The sequence below is a fragment of the Leuresthes tenuis genome, unplaced genomic scaffold (genome assembly GCF_036924035.1).
Source record: "Leuresthes tenuis unplaced genomic scaffold, fLeuTen1.0.hap1 SCAF_13, whole genome shotgun sequence".
In the NCBI taxonomy this organism is placed as follows: Eukaryota; Metazoa; Chordata; class Actinopteri; order Atheriniformes; family Atherinopsidae; genus Leuresthes; species Leuresthes tenuis.
The window spans coordinates 13,757,178-13,779,028 of record NW_027325367.1 but is presented as its reverse complement, the minus strand read 5'-3'; the positions used below and the strand labels follow the sequence as shown (position 1 = coordinate 13,779,028).

Sequence of the window (21,851 nt, the reverse complement as noted above, 5' to 3'; positions counted from 1 at the left end):
TTGCTCACAGTAGATAAGTATATACTCTTCAAAAAGGCACTGTGCATTTATTGTTGCTGCTACTGCAACGTTATACAGACTGGCCTTCTCTGTGCCAAAGTACAAAATAACTCGACTGCAGTTTTCTGGTCTTTTAATGATATGAGCGGACATTTGAATTACTTTTGTAATGTTGCATTGTAATACAGCTTTAACAAGCTTGAGAGAAACAGAAGGAGAAAAACTAGGGAGTAGGTTTCCTGACTAATCTGCGTGATGTTTTAATGAGATAGCGAAGGCATTCGAAGCACAAGGGGAGAGATACGCATCTGTGTGACCGCGTGTCATGTAAATATCGCGTGGCATGTCATGTTCAGCAATTTTGAAGGGAGGGACTGCTTTATTTGTTTTTAATTAGTCTTTTAGACCAACGTTACCATTTTTTAGATATTGCCATAATTGATAAACATAAAAAATACATTCCCTTTGCAATCAGTGACTCGACTGAAGAAAAAAAAGGTATAGTAGAACTTATAAGCCACTGATAGCTTGTCAATTATTTCTTTTCAATAATTCTTTTGTGCTGCTGAATGTATGCTTCAAAGTGACATTCTGCTGAAAGACCTGAGATGTTTACATTTAAATCTAGTTTTCTGACACAAGCACATTTTGCTCTCAAATGCCCAGATAAGCTTCTGATTTTTATCACTCCTTTGTTACATACAGCACCTTTTGTACAAGAGGCAGCAAAATAGCCCCACAGTATGATATACTACCTCATGTTACCTTAACTTCCTACGAGGTTTTATTTTGTGACCTTTAAACAAGAATTTTAAGACATTTGGCAATGCCCTTGAAGTGTTTGAGAGAATCACTTTTTCGATAATAGCATATCTAATGCTCTCAGATGGCTCTTCTGCTTTTCTTTTTTTTTTTAAAGCAACAAGAAACAAGCAGTGCTATTTTATGCAGTTGGTTAATTCGGGTCATGTGGTGATAAAACTTAAGCCCCTTACATTACAGGGGCGCCAGAAATCTTACTCTACCACAACTATTATATCCGCATCTTGGTAATTTACATTGAATCAGTACTCCTCCTTCCATCTCTTCCGCCCTCTGTTTTCCTTTCTGCTGACCTTGACCTACCAAAAAAAAACAACAACAACAGAGAAACAGATATAAAAAGAGAGCACCCTTCCATGCAAGTTTCATTGTGCAGGACTCTGGATATTGGTGTTGGGCTAATCTACCCTAAGAGCCCAGCTAATCCCATTTTCCATCTTGATATTCCGGAGCTGCAGCCATGACTGCTGCACCACAGAAGCTCAGAGGCACAATGATCATACAGTACAACTTTTGTTTCTTTCACATTCATGCTCATCTCCAGTAAGACTGCTGTGTGTGCTTTGAGTCTATGGCAGACACTCAGCAACGAGTTTGAGACCAACCTAATCTGCCTCCATATGGATTTAGTGCCCAGAAATAAACTACTGTGGCTGTTCATTGTTAAAACAGTGATTTCATTCTGATATACTTTAACAGCTTGTCCCACTTCTAGTGTACATTAGCTTAAAGGCGTAATTAAAGTTTAAAGCCGCTAAATCTTGAGATCTATGAGCTCATCAGCGTGCTGAGAAACTAATTTGTTACTGGATAATCTTCTCATTTTTCCTTCACACCACCATGAGGAGGAGATTTGTGGTTTTGAGTGTCTTGACAACTGTTTTAGTGTTGGGCTGTTCCCAGGCTGAATCACAGCTTAGCATGCTGACATGAGCATTTAGGTCAAAGAGCTTTCGTTCCTAAGTGCAGACTCATAGAGTGATAATAATGTGTGTACTTCTACTTCTCACTCCGTTAACAAAGATCTGGGAAACAAATGTCCCGTTTTGTTATGCACAAGAAAATTTGACATCAAGCACCTTTTGTCAGATTAGGCAGCTAAAATATTACTGTCAGCTTTAAATATCTAGAAGAAGTCAATTCAAGGATTTTACTATTCTCTATTCCAGTATATTCAAGGTTTATACTAGTTTTATTAAGCTGTTAAAGTAAAATGTTTGGGCTGTTATGATTATCTCAGTGAGATAAGAGGAAAGGCTACGAAGGAGAAGGAAGTCAATCTTAAATTAGCCCCTGTAGTGGGTCAGCAGGCTCTGCGCCACTTTCTTTGTACAGAAACAAGAGAAGGACTGAGAGAGAAGCATAAAATATGTGTTAAAGCACAATGAATCTCCATGAATACTAATGTTTTTGCGAGCAAGTCAGAGTTCAGTCTGTGTTACAGCACTACTCGACATTTGAAGATCAAAGAATTAATAAAACCATCTTGGATGAAAATGGGCACAAGCCTCAAATCAGCTTAGGGTCAAGACATCTTAAAATCCCAAACTTACTATTTTTACTGCTTCTCTGTTGCATTACAGTTCTGTCTGTTATGTTTTTGTATCTGTCGGGCTTAATCTCCCAGGGGATAAACCGTGCATTTGCCGTTTGTGTTCGTTTTGACTATATAAATCATTTTGCTTTTCCTTTTTGCTATTTGGATCCATTATTCTCCCAACCCTCATTCATTTTAAGACCTTCATCAGTAATCTAGGAACAGAGGGAGAGAGAAAAATGAGAAGAAGAGCAGTGTCCTTCGCATTAATAAGGAAGTCTTATATCCAACAGAAAAAGGGGTAGATCATGTAAGACTCTCTCACATTCTCTATTGATCTTTTTGTCTTTAAAACATATATTTGTCTTTGTCTTAATGCCTGTCTGTGAATTACTGACATGCTAAAGGGAGCTGATGAAAAACACAAATGGATAATAACACAAGGCTGGTGGGAGAGTTTTACGGGAAAGAGGGCTGTGGGCTGGCTGACGACACCACAATAAACACTGTTTTTATCTACTGTGTATTGTATGAAGGTCTAAGGCAAAAGTTATGTGTAACAGGAAAAGAAAAAGAAGAGACTTTTTTTGGAACAAATTAGTGGCAGTATGTTGATTGCTGTACAGTGATTTATGACCATGTACCATAAAGTGGGACTGAAGGCCAGACCTTGCGGTAAAGGTTTTACATAACTTGTGTAGAATATAGGCAAAGGTCAGCTCAGGCCAGTAAAGAGAAAGCTGAGGAAGGAGTTTAAATGAAATGTGAATAAAATGATGTTTTCTTTCCTTGATTTATGGAGCTGTAGACTGATGTGTACATCCTGGCATTAGAATGAGAATTTCCTTAGAATATATTACATCCTGAGATTATAGGGTTAAAGGACAGATCTTGTCTGAGAAGCTTTATGTAACCTAATCACTGTTGTCTTAATGGGTTGTAACACAAAACGAGGTCAAAGGACAAAGAAAAGGGTTGAAAGGAAGGGGTGTCAAATGTGGGCATCCATTTATACACCTGAGTTTCCTGCCTACATGTTTTTTGGGCCCCTTAAGGAATGCTACTAACCCCCTTCGGAACAAGGCTCATAATCAGGCCATATATTGAAAATATTGCATGATATAGTATAGTATATAGATATAGTATTGTCCTGTATTCACAACATCTCAGCGCTATCTCAGACTCTTTTTTTTTTACACATTTCATACATAAATTAATGTTAAGATACACTACTCGCAGCTGGGTTTTGTGTCATATTTAACAGAAAAATACTGATGTTGTGTGACATACAGAGTATTTTGGAAGACTTCCTCAGTCGTTCCTACACAGGGCTGCAGTTCGAGTCATGAGATCAACCATCTACCCACAGGCAAGATTTTTTTTGGCTGACTTGCAACTTTATACTCAAACGCACACACAATCTCAGTCACTCATATTGTAAATCTTCCAATGCCAAGCTTTGTTCATGTTGCAGGCCAGCAGAGCAGCAGCTGCTGATAGAGCCCTTGATAAGACTCATTTGACATGGCCTGCAGTCTCTAAACCTGTCTGCTCTGTGTACCAAGGACATCCATTCCCTTACATAAGAGTCACTCTGGGTCACTGACACAAGCAATATGGTTTCCTTACGAAGTATGGGTACCTTGAACTTAGCTTCTGTTGTCCTATATCTTATCATTTATCTCTCATACCTTCAATCCTCTGTGTGTGTGTGTGTGTCCTCCTGTTTTTCCATCCATGATATGTCTGTGTTGGCTGTGTTGCATGCCAAATGGTGATTGAGAAAAGGAGGTTTGTGGTAAGATTGTCCTGTGTAGTGTGTCACTGCAGCTGTCACATGGGAAGAGATGTCTGCTAAGGCTGAGAGTGACTCACTCACTGCGAAGCAAATGTGACTCTCTATTTTATTTACTCAAACAGTGAGTTTTTGCATACGCATTTCATGCCTGCAAAATGTCAACAGTTGTTCTCTTGTTCAATAAAAGGTCTGAATAGATTTGTGCCAGCTCTTAAATAGAAAGTCTATAGAGCCCAAGGAAAAAGACTGCACTCTGTATTTGATTAATATGACATCAACATTAGCTTGACATCAACGAGCTAAATATACAAGCTATGACAATTTCTTTGCCCTCAACTCTGACCAGGTTGTGGTTATCCTACTCCTGATGTTATTTATAAGTTAACTGCCAGTGCAAATAGATCTTTCATTTCATGTTATTATATAAGTGCTAGCCAAAGTTGATGTTAATGCTAATGTTTTTTGTAAAACGTTTATTACCATTTACCATTTTTGCCTCTAATCTAATCTTTTAGAACTTGGATAATTTAGGCAAAACCATCAATCTGACACACAATCTGTTGTTTATGAGACTGTGTTTAGATGATACACATATGAATTACCTTTCTCATTCACACCATTAAGTATACTTCAGCTTCACTGAGCAAAAATTAAATATAAGTCTCTCTATCTCACAGGTCAGAAAGTGGAAGATGCTGGCTCGCCATCATAGTGACAACACGGGCAAGCAGAAAGAGGCAGAGTCAGATGTCCACTTAGGAACTTGTCAGTGCTGGGGGTTCCACACTTCTCCTCTCCTGGCCAGCCCAGTGATGCTGGAATGCTCCATCTGCAGTGGGCCCTACATCAGCTACACCTTGGACGATACCTGGCAACCCCGTCAACGAACACAGGCAAGTTTAATCTACAGTTTGATTCAACTTACAACAAAATCGAAACCTAAAGCAGGGGAGTTCCAGGTGTCCTAGATATCAAATTCAGGAAACTCCCAGAGAAACAATGGATCTTTTTACAATAGTTATTTCAAACATTACTTATACTTGTAACTCCCAAGTTGCTGTACACTACAATTTCTAATTTTCTACTCACATTCTTCTTCAGTGGTATAGTTTCTTTGCTGCATCTGTTATTGATATTAGGATGTGATACATGTCAGTATGAGCAGATTCTTTTTTTCTATGGCAGCTACAAACTGGTTCATTTGGCTCTCCTCACTGCTTTGCAAAATGCAGATGGCCCCACCAACTTTATTGCTGACATGTACTGCAAATTAGTATTCAGCATACCACAACCCACCTTCGATGCAGTACTTGCAGTTGTCAATAATCTAATTCATGGTTTGTAACTTTTTCAGACAATGAGGAATAGTAATTTTTGCTCTCCAAAAAGCTTCACTGCCAAATAGATTCAGTATATTACACACCTGTTTCATAGTGGTAATGGTAAACCCCTGAGCAGAAGTACAGCAAATTAATAGATCAGCTGTTTTGGAAATTTTAACCCAAAAATGCAAAAAACAACTTATCGACATTCTGGATATTAGATTTATATTTTTAATGCATAATGGCTAAAGTGAGACGATTTCATTATCTTGTCAGTTTGCATTTTCTCAAAAAACAAATAAGCCATTAGGGTATTATTTTCTCTTATAGCACATGTGCAACAACAAGTTTGCTTTAATCAGTGATTTCTATAGAAAGTCCTTAAAAAGACCAAAAACAAAGTGATATTTAACGTAATATCTTAATATTGGAAACACATAAACCTATCTAAGCAAAATGCCTGTTTTTCGTTTATTTTACAACAAGAACATATAAAATTAACAAACAATAACTAATAATAGAAAAATGGTTCGTATTCCAGACCAGGAAGAAATCTGCACTTCATTCATTTCTGCTTTTTCTAGCGTTTTTTTCTTGACGTCTGCCTCTTCTTGATACTGACACACAAACACACAACTGTTTCAACACGGTAAACTTCAAATCTTCTTTTGGAATAATAAATCTGTTATGAAACATTAATGAACAGAAACTCCAGACTCACTATCTCTATGGATACCACTCCATCAGACTTCTACTGAATCAATAAACAGCGACCAGAGAAGGGAGAGAAAGCAGCAAAGGAAAGCAGGAAGGCAGTCACGAGTGAGGCAAATTCAAGGAGAGAGAAAAAAGGGCTGTGAATGCTAAAGTGACTGCAGAGAGATGTTGACAGCATCGGGGAACATGACCAGCTGGACATATAAGTGTATATGTATACATACGTGTGCATCTGAGAGGAAATGATAAACGGATGAGGCTTCTGTCAGTAATAAGACTTAGATGGAGATAAAGTCACTCCCGTAAGAGGCAATTGATTGCACTGAAACAGCTCCCACGTGCACATTAATACACAAATATATACGTCTCAGCTTGTCTCGTTCTCATAAAACACCCATGGGAAACGACAGAGAGCTGCGATCATTTATCAGAGCTGAAGGCGAGGAATAGCAAACTAGGCTAAGACTGTATATGACAGCCACTTTGAGAAGTTGTTGACTGACAGCAACATCATGGAAAACTAATATCTGACACGACAGTGTAGTGTCACGGGAACTTAACAATTTTCTTTTCTCCCCTTGACGGCTGCCCATCACGTTATTGCAGTAAGTGAAATGACAAAGTGGGGCAAGCTGGGGACATTTGTGCACACATGCTAACGTCTATATTTCGGAGCCACTCTGCCTGCCCTGTATTGAGCTGTGTATTGACTGTTTTAATCAAATGGAGCGAGCCAAAGATCAGCTCTCACACAAAAACAGATTCAGCAATCATGTCCAACACAGAACAGTTCTGAGCTAATTTCACCTTACTCACGTATTCAAGTTAACTGCTTCTCACTGCAACACTTTAATTATAGATTGTTGCTTTAGGCCACTGATGTGCTGCACATGCTTTTGAATTGTTTACGAGTCCAGCAACTAGTCCTTGCCGCCTTACAGTTCTCAGGCGGTATTGAAATAGGCATCGTGCTGAAGTCCAAATTGTAACACAAAAAGACAGCATTTAGAAAAAGATTCAATCATCTCATGACAATCAGAATTATCTTGTGTTCCATAGCAAGAAATGTGATCAAAGATCAGGGACTTGTGGATGAAACTCTCTCAATCAGATGCAGCTGTTAAGGGCTCCTGTGCTTGAGCGCTGAAAACTCTTCAGACACTCCTCGTTTCTTTATATTTTACTTTCAAGGAGCCAGACTTTCTTGTAATCTTTTGAAGTTGTGTCACGTACTCCAGGCTTTCCGATATTCTTTAAAAGTTATTCTTTGTACATGGACTGCTTTCTAATTCATTTTCTGTCCAGTCCTTGAATATGATCAGTTTCTTAAGGATTTGTTTTAAGTTTGTTAACCCACTTAACATGCATCTACAAAATAGACAGACATGAAATAATATTTTTGCACAAAAAAGATAATTCCCAAAGATCTATTCATGAAGAAATTCCATATGATGCGTTTAAAAATGTCGGCAAACTTGGCTGGCGGAGGATAAAAGAAAAAGTGGCTGTCAAGAAGCTTTTCTTCAGGAAGGAAAACAGGGAGAAAAGGCTGAAGTATGCCAAATGATTGGACTGAAAATCAGTGGCAACAGGTCTTATGGAGGGATGAATCCTCCCCAGAGCCTGGACCTCAACATTATTGAAGCAGTGTGGGATCATCTTGACAGAGAACAGAACAAAAGGCAGCCAACATCCAAAGAACAGCTTTGGTTGTCTTTCAAGAAGCCTGGAGAACTATTCCTGAAGACTACTTAAAGAAATTATAAGAAAGCTTGTCTAAGAGGGCTCAGGCTGTGTTAAAGAATAAAGGTGCTTATACCAAATATTGCCTTTCAAACTCATTAGAACAATGTACAAACTCTTCTTTTTTTCTGCCTTACATACCATACGCACCATCCAAGTATTAATATCTTCATCTTGTTTTCTTTTTGGCTGATCATTTTTCGGTGTTGGTTGGTTAACCAATGGCACTATTATTGTCCATAACTAGGTGTAAAATAACAAATGAATTTTTAATTACTCATAGTCGTGGGGAGAAATTGTTCACTGCACATTGTGAAACACATTTTCAAAGTGGATAAGAAAAATGTCTTTTAATAAGAAGAAATATGTAGCTGTCTGCTGATGTCTTTGGGCTTGTTTGAAGTAAGAATAATCATTTTCTGAATGATTTTATGCGGGCACCGACCACCTGCCTGTGCGTTCGAGTTTAAGCAGTGGGGATACAAACGGAATATAGGTTATAGTTTCAACAAGACAAAAACTTCAGATATTCTTTCAACTGAATTCACAATTCAGAAATTCACAAACAAGGAATTTGCCAAAACTAGCATAGCAGTGTTGTGGACAACAGCAGGAAAATGTTTCCTCATATTTTAAGTACTGCTTTATGTCCATTCCAATTGTCTATAGTCACTCTTAATGCATCTTTGCATGCTATTTGTATGGTTAAAATAACATTTTGATTGGTCATTTTACATAATATAATCTACACAATAAAAAACCCTCTTGTTTTGATGAATATTTGAACATTTGTACACACTATACTTGAGTGAGTTGTTTTTCTAAGAGTCACCACATTTATCCCCCAGGCAATGGACCTGTACTACCACAATGAGTCAGACCCGGACAGCTACTGTTGCCCTGGCGACAACAGTAAGTAACAACCAACTAAACCTGATGTTTTATATTGTTCCACTTCCTCCTGACTTCTTCTTCCCAACTCTGTGACTCTGCTGCTTAAACTCTTATTCCTCTATTATTTGTCTCCATACTCCCTCTCTGTCATTTCTCTTTAATGTCAGCAGTTTGGTTTATTTTCTTTGTCTCCTACTTTTTATTGTTTAACCCGTCTTTGTTGTTGCCTTTTCATCCGAACCTGATGACTTTACATGACCTCATCACTTAGACATCTGATCCAGCCTCTGAACTCTCAGGATAATTACTGTTGTCCAAAACCAAAAATGACTATTTGTTTAGTGGAATGTGGCAAAACAGTAGTTACGGACACAATGCTCAGGACAGCTCATCGCACACATGACACAGTGACCTTTTCTGTTTACAACTTCACTGCAGCTGTCAAGACTGCATGGGAGCTTGTGGGATTGCTTCTTGGCCTATATGTGCACCTGGGTTAGAGTCCATCTTTTTTTATTGCCAAGATGACTGCAATTTATGGAACTTTAATTTTCTATCACGTTTCATATTTGTGCCACAATCCCGAGTCCAGTCTAAAGTACACAAACTGCATGTATGCGTGTCACATTCTAGCACAGAGTCAATATATCTTCTTCTTTTAATCACTATGGATACTATCACTGGCAAGAGATGGGTTCACTTGTGCTCATGAATGTGTGTGTGTATTCACCATATGATAATAATTGCACTTTAATCCAATTCAAATAGTTTTTATTGTTAGTCTTGATCAACGGGTAACAGTTAGCATTAGATATTCAATTATATCAAACAAACGGCTTTGCTTTTCCATGTAGGACCTATTCTTTGCTGAACTGTATGCTTCTTTTTGTCTCTAGACAATATTTGTGGGTTTTTTAACTCATGTAAAAGTGATATGTAATAGTCATTTGAGTAATATTTTACTCCAGAAAAAAAGCATTAGAGGCAAAATACACATTAAAGGTTGTTATAAACACTTTAATATCCATCCATCCATTTCCTATACCGTCAATCCGTCAATCGGGTAGCGGGTGGGCTGGAGCCTATCCCAGCAGTCATTGGGCGAAAGGCGGGGTACACCCTGGACAGGTTGCCACTTTAATATATAAATGGTATTTAAGTGTACACAATGAGATTTCTTAACCTTTATTAGCAAATCATTATCTCTGAGCTTACATTTTTTTCTAATAAAAATATTTATTTGTTAGGCAGCTAATAGATAAAGATGCATTGCCTATGAAGAAGCATTAAACTGGAAATACTCAGAGGGCACGTTTGTGATTGTGAGTAAAGGGACACTACTCAAGTAAATGTATCCTCTGTGCAACTGCAGGAACTTTGGTGGGAGTTCTGCAAGTACCTGCTGGAACATCTCCAAGACAGAAATGTGACAAGAACAACAGTCTAATGAAAATGCCTCTCCCTGGCAGTCTTCTGCCTGTTAGTAATGGAACATTTCAGCGTGCAGAGAGAAATCGGAGCAATTAGCTGAGACGGTGACAGGCCGTTCCTGTGGCCTCTGCTGTCACGCTGCTACACTGCGTCGATCCAAGTTCAGCAATTAGTAGCTTTAGGACCACTTAGAAGTTATAAAGTGACACATATATAATTAATTTACAGTAATGCTGTAGTGTGTGTGTTTGACTGAGGCAATGGTAGAGAGCAAAAAAGAAAAGAAAAAGACAAGAGAGATCCCTCTATGATAATTATAGGGAGAAAAGTCCCGACCTTATAATCCTACGGAGCACACCAAGTCTGTCCACAGAAAAGTACAGCTCAAACAAAGCATATCTACTAAAAGACACCCTAATTAAAAGCATCAGTATCTTCATCAACCTGCTGCAGTGCAGTGAATCTGCATTTACACACTGACTTCTCTTTATCAGACTCTGTTATATAATATGTAATTACCCAGCCTGAGTGTGTGTGTGTGTGTCTGTGTGTGTGTGTTCTTATACTTTTGTCCTCAGTGATGCAAAATGATAGCAACAGTTTTTTTAGCTATTATTCAGTATTTCTCCCACACTTTATGACGCATTACTCACCTGTGTCAACCTGCCGCTCAGAGCTTACTATAATAGGCACACCTACACACATAATCACAAATACAACACAAACATATACTTTATGAAGCCATAAAGACATCCCAAAGCCAAGGATATTCAGCAATTTTGAGTTGAGTGTCTGAACTTGTTGGTTACAGCAAAAGTGTTGACAGGTTTAGGTGTGTGTACTACACTCAGACTAGAATGTTCACGTAAAAGAAACATCAGCAGCCGAGTAGCCATTATAACATCTTTAAAATAGCAGGTATTTGCTTTTGAGTTAAGTTAAGTTTAAGCACTTGATTTCAATTAATTCCTTGGAAATGCACTCAGTGATAAGGATTTCCATTTTCCTTCTTATCTGAGCATCTGATTACGTCATCTGTTCCTATAACCTTCCACTGAAACAGGAAATGTGTCAGTTCATTTGAACTCATTGTGAAGCAAAGAAATAGGACACACCAGTCACACACAGACAACCCAGGAGGTATCTCAATTCAACAACTTCTCCCAAAGATATAAAAACTCATACCAGGAACAACCAACTGCAGCAGCAATGGTCACGTGACTATCTACAGGAGTAGCTGAAATGATAAGTGGGCCACTTTTTGGTAGCCCAGAAAACCAAGAAAGCACACATGCGCGCGCACACACACAACCGCCATGTCCAGTGACAAAATAAAAGCCTAGCTGTCCTCCTTTGAATAAGTGAGCCTTTTATGTAACAGTGTCATTTGGTTCCTCACCACCGAGGCTCATTCACATTCATCACCAGATCAACTATATCCGCAAACATCCTCATCATCCTCAAAACAAAGAATGAAGATTACGACAAAGAGTGATGGGAAGGTGACACAGATGATCAGATTCGATGGATAGATGTCGTTTGCCGGAGACGGTGCGAATATGGGGACATGCTGGTCTTTGTGTATGTGTTGGTCCACTTTGAGCGGGTAGGATTTATATGTGTTTTGTACAACAACTCTAATAGCCTGTGCTGAGGCGAACCCTTCCTGTCCCTTCACCAAATGGCCCACAGAGAGTGTGTGTGTGAGTCAGTGCCTTCGTTGGCATCGATCACAGTGCCACTAGTGGGTTACATAACGTACTAGTGCCTCACACACATATAGAGGCAACAAATACACAGCTTGAGCGTTGTGTTGGTGAGCCTCCTCTTGTTCAGGGCCGGAGCATTGAGCAGATTGTGAGTCCAATGTGACAAAAGCGGGCCAGATAGGAAAAACACAGAGAGGACCTTTTGATAGAATTGCTCTCTCTCTTCTGATCTCCTTTCTCTACCTCCGTCTCATTGTATTCAGTTGGCTATATAACCATCAGATGCAGCCTCAAGAGCAAAGCGTACACTCCGGCAGAGGTAATGTAGTCCTCATCATCTGCTTTTAAAGTTCTCCTTGATGACTTTGCAAAAAAAAAAAAAAAAGACGTGTTCTCAATGCTTCTCTCTTATTTCAATGTGCTTTTATTGTTCTCTTTGGGAAAGCAGGAACTTCTGATGTGCAAGGTTTTACTTGCTGGGCACTTGCTGCTTCCCGGTACTAATGACAGATGTCAGTTCGTACCCCACGAACGCTGCCACTTTGGTGTCAGAGACGAGAAACCATAGATGAAATGCCTGTTAAAAGATGGCACTGCTGCCATCTCAGCTCTCTCGAGGAGAAATGTAATTTTCAAAGAAACTGCATTTAGTCCCCGGTTGTGCACTGAGGAAGGGGCAGAGCAGGACACTTAGAAACGATTTAGGGAGATTGCCCTTCACTGTTTAGAAAGTGGATGTGTATTTTCTGCAGGTTGCTCTGCAGGTTTGCTTTGCTCTCCAGCTTATGTGAACACATGTACATCTGTGCTCAAACTCACCTGCGGGTTTGTTTTTGCCCCCTGGCTCGGTGAGTGTGTGTGTGACTGTGTGAGTGCATCAGCTGGCTGCAGTGGACAGATTAATAATAGATTTGACCTGAGCTGTGGGAGAGACAGAGACAGCAGTAAAAAGTGGAGGCTATATTTAAAAACTGCAGAGTCATACGTGCATGTTAGTCTTCTTGACTCAGTATAATTTGTAGATGAGCCTTAATTGTTGCTTGTCTTTTCCTCTGCTTTTCTACTGTCTAATTACAATTGCACATGTTGTTGTAGCAGAAGAGTCGAAGCGTTTATTTTCACTTTAGAATGTGTGACTGAAAGCTTGCAGGTTGATTTCCAGGACTGGCAGGGTGAATCAGAATGGAGGAAAAAGCAGCAAATTCCCTTTAGCCAATATCACAATTAAAATGTCCCTTTGCTAAACTCTTAAGAACTCAACTGTTGATGCTGATTGGTCATGGATTTTAACCAGGGTTGCATTGGATATGATGTATACATTAATTTGAAAAAGAAAGTACTCCTTCTGTCCTAAGGTTTTACTTATCGGGACATAATAGAAAATGATGTGATCTTAGATAAACATTACCTCAAATCCACAACAACACATATGATTACACCATGTGATGACAAAAACTAGAACAAAATGTAGACGTTGTGTGTTAAAAAACTAAGCACCGACCATAATTCAATATCTTGTACAGCAACCTAAAAGCAACACGCTTCAGTTAATTGACGTTTGCAGCCTTTATTTGGGAACAGGTCCTGCCACAGCATTTCAGTTGGGCTGAGATGTGGAATTTAACTGGGCCATTGCAACTCAGACTTTTTCTTTTTCAGACTTTCTGCTATTGATTAGTTGCTGTGTTTGAGTACAGTGTGCTGTTCTATGACTCGATTTCAGTCTAACAGTTGATATGAGGTGCTTTTGATAATAAGCTGTGTTTGCTTCTCACCAATTGTGGTGCTGTGCATCATGACCAAACTTCTCTACTTTGGTCTTGTCTGCCTAAAAGACATTGTTCCAGAAGTCTTGAGGTTTGTTCAGATGCAAGTTCTGAAGAGGCTTTCTCTTGGCAACCCTTCAAAAACAAGTCATACTTTCATACTTTTTTCATTGCCTGTTTCGAATTGCGTTAGCATTAGTTTCAACATTTAACATGCTAACTGAGGCCTGTGGAGTCTGAGATATAGCTCCTGGGACTTTTACAGTTTCTCTGAGCATTGCACAGTCTTTCTTTGGTGTGAACGTGCTGGGACGTCCACTCCTGGGAAGATTTGCAACTGAATGTTTTCCCCTCGTGAATAATCTTTCTCACTGTGGAATGACTGACTCGAGAATAGTTTGGAAATAGCTTAATGACCCTTCCCAGTTTCGTGTGCAGTAACAGTCTTTTCTCCAAGATCATTGCTGATATTTTGCCTCCTTGGCATTAACACACACCTGAACGCTACAGATCAGCCAACTGCCAAAATCTTTGCATTTACAGATGGTGATCAATGAATCAGGTGTATTTGATTAGCAGCACCTGGCGGCTGCTTACCAACTTCATTCCTATAGAAGCAGTAAGAGTGGACAGCTTTTTCATTTTGGCTTAATTTGTGTCGAGTAAATAATAACACAGAGTTGTGTTCTGAAATAGTGTGCATATCACATTGAAACCTTCAGATTAAAACAGCATAGGACTTTACTGCATCACAATTCTATCTAACAAAAAAAACAGATTGCATCCTAGTTTATAAAAATGTTTGTACTAAAGTGTAATTTAGTGTGTGTGACATATTTCACATTTCATTTGGCATTTGTTCCATCTCTGCTTTCCGTTATTTCTCTTTTTCAACGCTTTTAACTAAATCTGCTCACCATAAATCTGCAAGGGTGTGTGTGCTTAAAATAGTGCAATTGATAGGGAGACGGGGTTAATAATTACAGTAACACTCCTTGACAGTTGCTAAATTCAACCCCAAGTGAACCCTGTGAATTTCCAAATATTAGCCCAGTGTGTGAAAGACCTCATATGGCAACAGTGGAAAAACTCCATACTGTGAAGATGGGATTTTTGTTGGGGGAGGGGGGGTGAGTTTATTAACTATTTGCAATTATTTTACAACAACAAATCACTTAATGCACTTGTGCAATGGATCATTGCAGGATGAGTGTAATTCAAAGCAAAATGCAGACTGATAACAAGGTTGAATGGGATCTGTGTTGGAATATGTGTATGCAAACAGTATCGGGGTCTACTGTTCAAAGCTTGTTCTCCTCTTTCCTCTTTTGCGTACATTTCATCATAGTTTTAGTTTTTTCATACCTTTAAATCTATGCCACTTGCCAGGCATCGCTTTGATTAGAATCCCTTATCGTGTCGAATATTCTCGCTCATTTTCTGGTGAAACAAAATTTCAGTATATGTTTTCAATGGTTGAACTTGATGGTTGAGCTCATGAGAAGTATTTCAAGGCAGCGTCAACCCCGCCCGTGGAAAAAGTCATGCAACCGTCCGTGAAACACAAAACTGGGGTGGAAGGAAGGAGAGGCGGGACGTCTCCGCCCTGAAAAAAGAAAAAAAGAAAAGATTGCTGGAAGAAGTTCTCCAAGAAGAGGAATGCAGTTTTGTCCGATTACCTCTCGGAGCCCGCAGCCTCTCTACTTGTTGTGATCCGGGGATTTAAAGCATCCTTATGAAAGACAAAACTACCGCTTTGACCTGTAAGTAAACCAAACATTCTTATGACAAAAGCCGTCTGAGGATGGAACCAATTAAGAAGAAAAATCTCTCAGACATACTGATTGTCGATTAAGGGTTTCTGTGGTTTCTAGCCTTCTGCGATAGGTTTACTTGTTTCTTCTGAAGAGCAGCCCAAATCCTTTTTTCTGGCTCAGTGAGAATGAAAGCAAAGGCAGACTTTAGCCTACTTTTGGGCGCTTCATTCACCCCATAAACGCGTGACCTGGATTTATTGTACCGTTATCTATGGAACTGCCTCACTGACAGAGTACTAAGTGCTCGAGAAACGTTGGCAACACTCTGTTGCGACTTGTTGAGCCACGGAGCCACAGGTTGTGCAAACTAGACAAACTTCTGAGCTGAAAGGTTTGTTTTGTTTGGAAACTCTTCTCTAGTTTAGAGATAGCATGTTCTCCAATGTAGTTTTTGTGCGTTTTTCTGTTATATGTTTTTTTGTGCCGCACTTAAAGAGCGAAAACAGCGTATTTCTCCTTTTTGCGCACGGTATTCCACATCAAGTTTGAATTAATTTGTCTTTCACAGGTGATATCGTATTACATTTTCTCACGCCACAGTGGGGTGTAGATAAAACTTGAACCAGGTGCCTTACATAACCGTGCCTAACTCAGTCCGTCTGCACCGCAGTGTGCCAGCGCTCAAAACGTAACGCAGAGTTGCGTTTTTCTACTTAATTACAGTCTTATCATCCCTTTGAAGCCCTACCGACTGCTTATTTGGGGCTAACTGCTACAGATTGTGCATCAAATATTTTCTCTTCCTCTTGAACTGGATGTAGTCAAGAGTTTCTCACTCTGTACTTTTCCACTACCAGTGGCTTTTCTTGGCATGCGGCCTCCCTCCACTCGGGCTCTCCCTCCCGTCTTTTGTGTATGGAGGGAGGGCCTGCGTCACTCCAAGGCACTTTGAATTGAGAGGCAGCCAGGCAGTGAAGTTGATAGGCTTAGTGAGGAGGCTATCAAATTATTTGTACTGGACTTAGATGCGACCTCAGGGGAGTTAGAGGCTGAGCAGTGGAGGCCGTGAGATAATATTAATCAGGTTTTAAGAATAATCTCGGATCCCAAGAAAAGTCTTGACCTTTCTTGAGCTGCGCTCTGATGTGCAGTTGTTTGTGCAATAGATTCTGTTCTACACTATTGGAACATAAGTGTGCCGACGTCAGTTGAGCTCCATATGTTCGTTGATGGGAACATTGGCCTGCAGCAGCTTGGTCTACTGACAGTGTAACAAAACCAGGCTGTGTGACACATGCAGTGTCTAGCAAAGTGGCCATGGAGTTGCACACACACATGGGCAAATAAAAACCCACTGGTGAATAGTTTTTTGGGTTTTTTTTTTTAACGCAAGCACACATAAGGTGCGGCTATGACGCATTGGGAGCGCAGCGACCGTTGATTGGTCGAGAAGATCGCCTTCCCAGGATTTATTTACTAAAGCTAAATGTTTGCGGAGGATCACGCCTACTGGGGGGTGTGGGCGCCTGGGGGTCGCCCCTCCCTCATTTACAGCTCTTAAATACCAGGAGCCCAAAGGTAAGAGTTAATATTTGGATTTCGACTGTCACCAGAAGACTGAAGGAATCATGACGATTAAAACAGAAACAGAAAAGCCTGTCCTGACTTACTCGAAAACCAGAGGCCTGGTAGCATTAGTCACCGGTATGGATAATTACCTGATTTTATTTATTTTTCCTCTTTTTTCCTTTTTTCATTTCTTTATTTAGTATTCTTCTTGTCATTTGTTCTTTTAGTTTAAATATCATAGAAAGTATTCTTAAGTATTCTTTTGTTTTTGTTTGTGCTTTGCAGCTTTTATGAAACAAAGGAGGATGGGTCTGAACGACTTCATTCAGAGGCTCTCCACAAACTCCTACGCCTGCAAGCAGTGAGTACCATCTGACTCACGTTATTGTTCTGCTTTGCCTGGAGGACAAAACATTTGAGAGACACAAGCAGAAATGGCACTTATTTGTCCTCTCGGCAAACATATTTTCACTTTCAGATGATCTGATTCATGCTAGAAAACAACTTAGGATATTTTCTTTGCTCTAACCTTACTTTCTTCTAACCTTTCTTTGCAGTCCTGAAGTCCAGTCAATCCTGAACTTGAGTCCTCCGCAGGATACCGAACTAATGAACACAAACCCTTCTCCTCCGGTACATATGTTTACATTAAACAGTGAAATTTGTGCTCTTTCCTATGTTTACTGTTTAGCATGTGCAGAAATGCACACACATACCCTCTGCTTGTGTGTTTCACATGTACTTTTGTTAGGAGGATTTCAGTTTTGTAAGTAACTTTCATTTGTTTCGTCTCACAGCCCAGTCCATCCCAACAGATCAACCTTGGCCCATCGTCCAATCCCTCGGCCAAACCTGGTGATTTTCACTTCCTCAAAGTGATTGGCAAGGGCAGCTTCGGGAAAGTGCTGCTTGCACGCCATCGTTCAGATGACCAGTTTTACGCTGTTAAAGTATTACAGAAAAAAGCCATTCTCAAGAAGAAGGAGGTATGTAAACACTGTGACATACCTGCAGCAAGAAACTGAAATATGTCACAAGGTGTGTTCTTGTCAACCTCTCTAACCTCTGCTCTTTGTTTTGTTGTGTTTTCTTATTTTAGGAGAAACACATCATGTCAGAGAGGAATGTGCTTCTAAAGAATGTCAAGCACCCATTCTTGGTGGGCCTTCACTACTCTTTCCAAACTGCAGACAAACTCTACTTTGTCTTGGACTATATCAACGGAGGAGAGGTGAGTTATCTGCCGAGGTGCTGCCTGAAAAGAAAGTGGATAAGAGGGAGGAAAAAGATGACAATAGGGAGGGGAGGTGTTGAGCTAAATAAAGACGGAGCTAAAGAGGAATTAAGGCGGAAATCATAAAGTTGGAGGGAAAAGAGAAGGTAGAAACTGATTAAGTTTGAGAGGAATTATATTATGCCAGAATCAGACACAAAGATGAGGCAGACACAGACAGAGGGGAAATCCTGTCATGAGAAGCAGAATAGAAGCAGTTGCTCTGTCTTTTTTTTCTTCTTTTTTTTTGACACTGAAGGAAACACCGCTCAGGAAATCATGGGGTGGGCTGGGACTGGGGCAGAAACTCTGGGCCAAAATTAGCAGCGCCATTGAGACTGTGTGTGTGTGTCTAATCGAGCTAATTTCCTGTGATTGTTGCATGAGCAAAGACAGTGCTGATTAAATATGGACCTCATCAGGAAGCAGGGCACATTTACTCTCTTTCTTTCCTTTCTCCTTTCTTCCCCTCCATCCTGCCGGTCTCTCTTTTCACCTCTGGCCCTAGTTTCATCTGTCCTCCCCTGTCAAACTTTTTAAGCCGTCACCTTCCTGCCTTTTCATTTCCTCCCATCCGTTTTCCTTTTGCTCTCACTATATCTACATTTTTAGGATTGGTCTATTCATTTCTTACCTCTGCTCTTGTCCTTTTGACTCTATAATTTCAGGACAACAGACAACTCATAACGTCATTTATTTTGGTCACTTAGAACTTGTGTAAGTAATGTTTTTCCTTGTGTATTCCTCTTTCTTGCAGTTGTTCTATCACCTGCAGAGGGAGCGCTGCTTCCTAGAACCCAGAGCCAGGTTCTACGCTGCAGAGATCGCCAGTGCCCTGGGATATCTACACTCCCTCAACATTGTCTACAGAGACCTGAAGCCAGAGAACATCCTGCTTGACTCACAGGGACACATCATTCTCACAGATTTTGGGCTCTGCAAGGAGAATATCGAACCTAACGGAACCACGTCAACTTTCTGCGGTACGCCAGAGGTAAGGAGAGAATATTTACTGATTCAGAACTTCCTTGTTCTAGTTATTCTATGGCAGTCCGTGGAATGTAACTTATTTTTTTCCCTCTGCAGTATTTGGCTCCTGAGGTGCTACACAAGCAGCCATACGACAGGACAGTAGACTGGTGGTGTTTAGGAGCTGTTCTCTATGAGATGCTGTATGGCCTGGTATGTAACAGACTGTATACTGTAAACATAGACCTCAATTTAAATTTTTTTTTCACATTTTATATTATCATATGATAGTATATTGCAGACAATCAGTATTTGCTTTGTTTATTCAGTATCATGCTGTTGCTAAATTGCTAATCATTTGGTTTTGCCCCACAACAGCCTCCGTTCTACAGTCGCAACACAGCAGAGATGTACGACAACATTCTGAACAAGCCTCTGCAGCTGAAACCCAACATTTCAAACGCAGCCAGACACCTGCTGGAAGGCCTCCTGCAAAAGGACCGCACCAAGAGGCTGGGCTGCACAGAGGACTTTGTAAGTGTTTATGCACTTATTCGGGACGTTCTGTGCACTTATGCATGTTAAAGGCCAACTTTTAATAGCTTGTCATTTGTTCCTTTGCCAGATTGAAATTAAGAACCACATATTCTTCTCTCCGATCAACTGGGATGACCTAAATGCCAAGAAGATCACCCCTCCCTTCAACCCCAATGTGGTAAATCTCCTTTTTAATAATACTACTACTATTAAGTGCTAATTTACTACTTTATACCAGCCAAAATCAACACATTTACTTTTTTGTGTTGTCAAAAGCATGGAACATCACCACTGTGAATTAGAACATTTCCACTTATGGCAAGGTACTGTAAAATCTGACTAATACCTGCTTGTGTCCTCTTTCTTTCCCTCCCTCCTACAGACAGGTCCAAACGACCTGCGGCACTTTGATCCTGAGTTCACAGACGAGCCTGTACCCAGTTCCATTGGCTGTTCCCCAGACAGTGCTCTCTTCACAGCTAGCATCAAAGAGGCAGCCGAGGCATTTGTGGGCTTCTCTTATGCCCCATCAATGGACTCCTACCTATAGGATTTAAACACAGGCACTCAATATGGACACCAGTTTAGACCTACTGGACTTGAAATGTGCCCTGTCCACGGACTTGCATCTTGACCCCACCCAGCGTTCCCCATCAGAATGATGGATATTTCCACATCAAAACCCTGCAAGAGCTCTTCACCTACATGTGTACTTGCCATATTCTCTCCTAATCTTGAATGCATTTCAAATACTTGCTACAAGAGGATGTCTGCCGTAATTAGTGTCTAGTTGGGACTGTAATCTTCTATTTCACCTTGATTTATCAACCCAAATCCCTTTTAAGTCTTCATCTTCACATCACATACTTGAGAGTGGAGGTTTTTTGCACATAGCACAGGCAGCTTAACAGTTCCCCTCGATCCTGAAGCCACAACTGACAAGCACAGACAAAAACTTCCACCTTCTGTCAAAAGATAAAGGCTGGACCATACCATGTCAAGCCCCGGAAAAAAAGATTTCTATTTTCATCCATGTAGCGAAACATCTTCCCTTCACCACCCACGGGGAGCTGCCTGTTGAGTCTGAATGAGTAACTTGGAGATGACATTCATCTTGGTGCTTTAGTTTGTTCTCATTTACTTATTGCGTGTTTTGAAAAAGGAGTTTGTTGAAGCTGAATGTTACAGAGACCGAGGGGGGGACGTTTAATTTCTCTCAAATGTGCCTTTATTTTTTTCTCTCCATCAGAACTCGCATCATTTGGGTTTGTCCGTGACAACATTAACATTAGAGTTTAATCCACTTGCATTCAAGTGGAAGGGGTTGTTTTATTTTGTATTTAACTTCTTTTTTTTTTTAAAGTCACCTGAGTGGAAGGATGTAGCACTGAATTAGTACACTTGTTCAGTCTTGAACACGTGAGACGTAGGGACTCAAATGATGATCATATCCTTATTTGCACATTAATGCTGATAGAGAGATGGAAAGAGAGCACTGCTGCTAGGTGAGAATGGGAGGGATGTGTTGAGAAGTATTTCTGTAGTTCTGCTTGCCAACTTCATCCCCCTCATACAGTCTTCCATTCGCCTCACACTGATGTAACGGCAGCCTGCAGACAGGCCGACAACATTGAAACCGAACATTCCACTTTAATATTGCTGTAATGCAGTTTGACGGTATTTAAGTTTGTTTGTATATTTGGAGTTACGTGTACTAGTTTTAATGTATATTGAACATGAAAATGACTAAAGGTATGCTTAAATATGTATATGTAACAATTCATGTTAAATGTACTGTAAATTGTAAAATTGTTTATGTGACCATGTTTGGTTTGCAATAAAGATTTAACTTTATTACACGTTAGAAACTCTTTTGACCTGATTTCTTTGCGTATAAAAAAAACTTCTGTTTATTGACTTCCTGTTAGCCTGAAAAATGCGGATCAGTTTGACATCACCTCATCTTGATATTAAGTGAAAATCTACTGGTATGAGTGCATCAAAGCA

The 21,851-nt window shown here is 40.1% G+C and overlaps 1 protein-coding gene across 4 annotated transcripts in view; it reads left to right on the top strand.

The window, feature by feature from the left end:
* sgk1 (serum/glucocorticoid regulated kinase 1) overlaps positions 1–21,698 on the top strand; it is a 33,664-nt gene extending 11,966 nt beyond the window's left edge. Inside the window, exons 4-14 of one of the 4 annotated variants that reach the window (XM_072361946.1) lie at positions 4,835–5,050; positions 8,788–8,851; positions 17,351–17,426; positions 17,623–17,698; positions 17,863–18,051; positions 18,165–18,296; positions 19,096–19,332; positions 19,425–19,520; positions 19,686–19,841; positions 19,933–20,022; positions 20,227–21,698. In XM_072361946.1, coding sequence (XP_072218047.1) covers positions 4,835–5,050; positions 8,788–8,851; positions 17,351–17,426; positions 17,623–17,698; positions 17,863–18,051; positions 18,165–18,296; positions 19,096–19,332; positions 19,425–19,520; positions 19,686–19,841; positions 19,933–20,022; positions 20,227–20,394 — 1,500 coding nt within the window. In that variant the 3' untranslated portion in view covers positions 20,395–21,698. Of the gene's footprint in view, positions 1–4,834; positions 5,051–8,787; positions 8,852–12,172; positions 12,293–14,903; positions 15,503–15,540; positions 17,201–17,350; positions 17,427–17,622; positions 17,699–17,862; positions 18,052–18,164; positions 18,297–19,095; positions 19,333–19,424; positions 19,521–19,685; positions 19,842–19,932; positions 20,023–20,226 lie in introns of those variants that run through there. The other 3 variants (XM_072361948.1, XM_072361949.1, XM_072361947.1) reach the window with 3 other exon arrangements.
* The last annotated feature ends 153 nt before the right edge of the window (positions 21,699–21,851 follow it).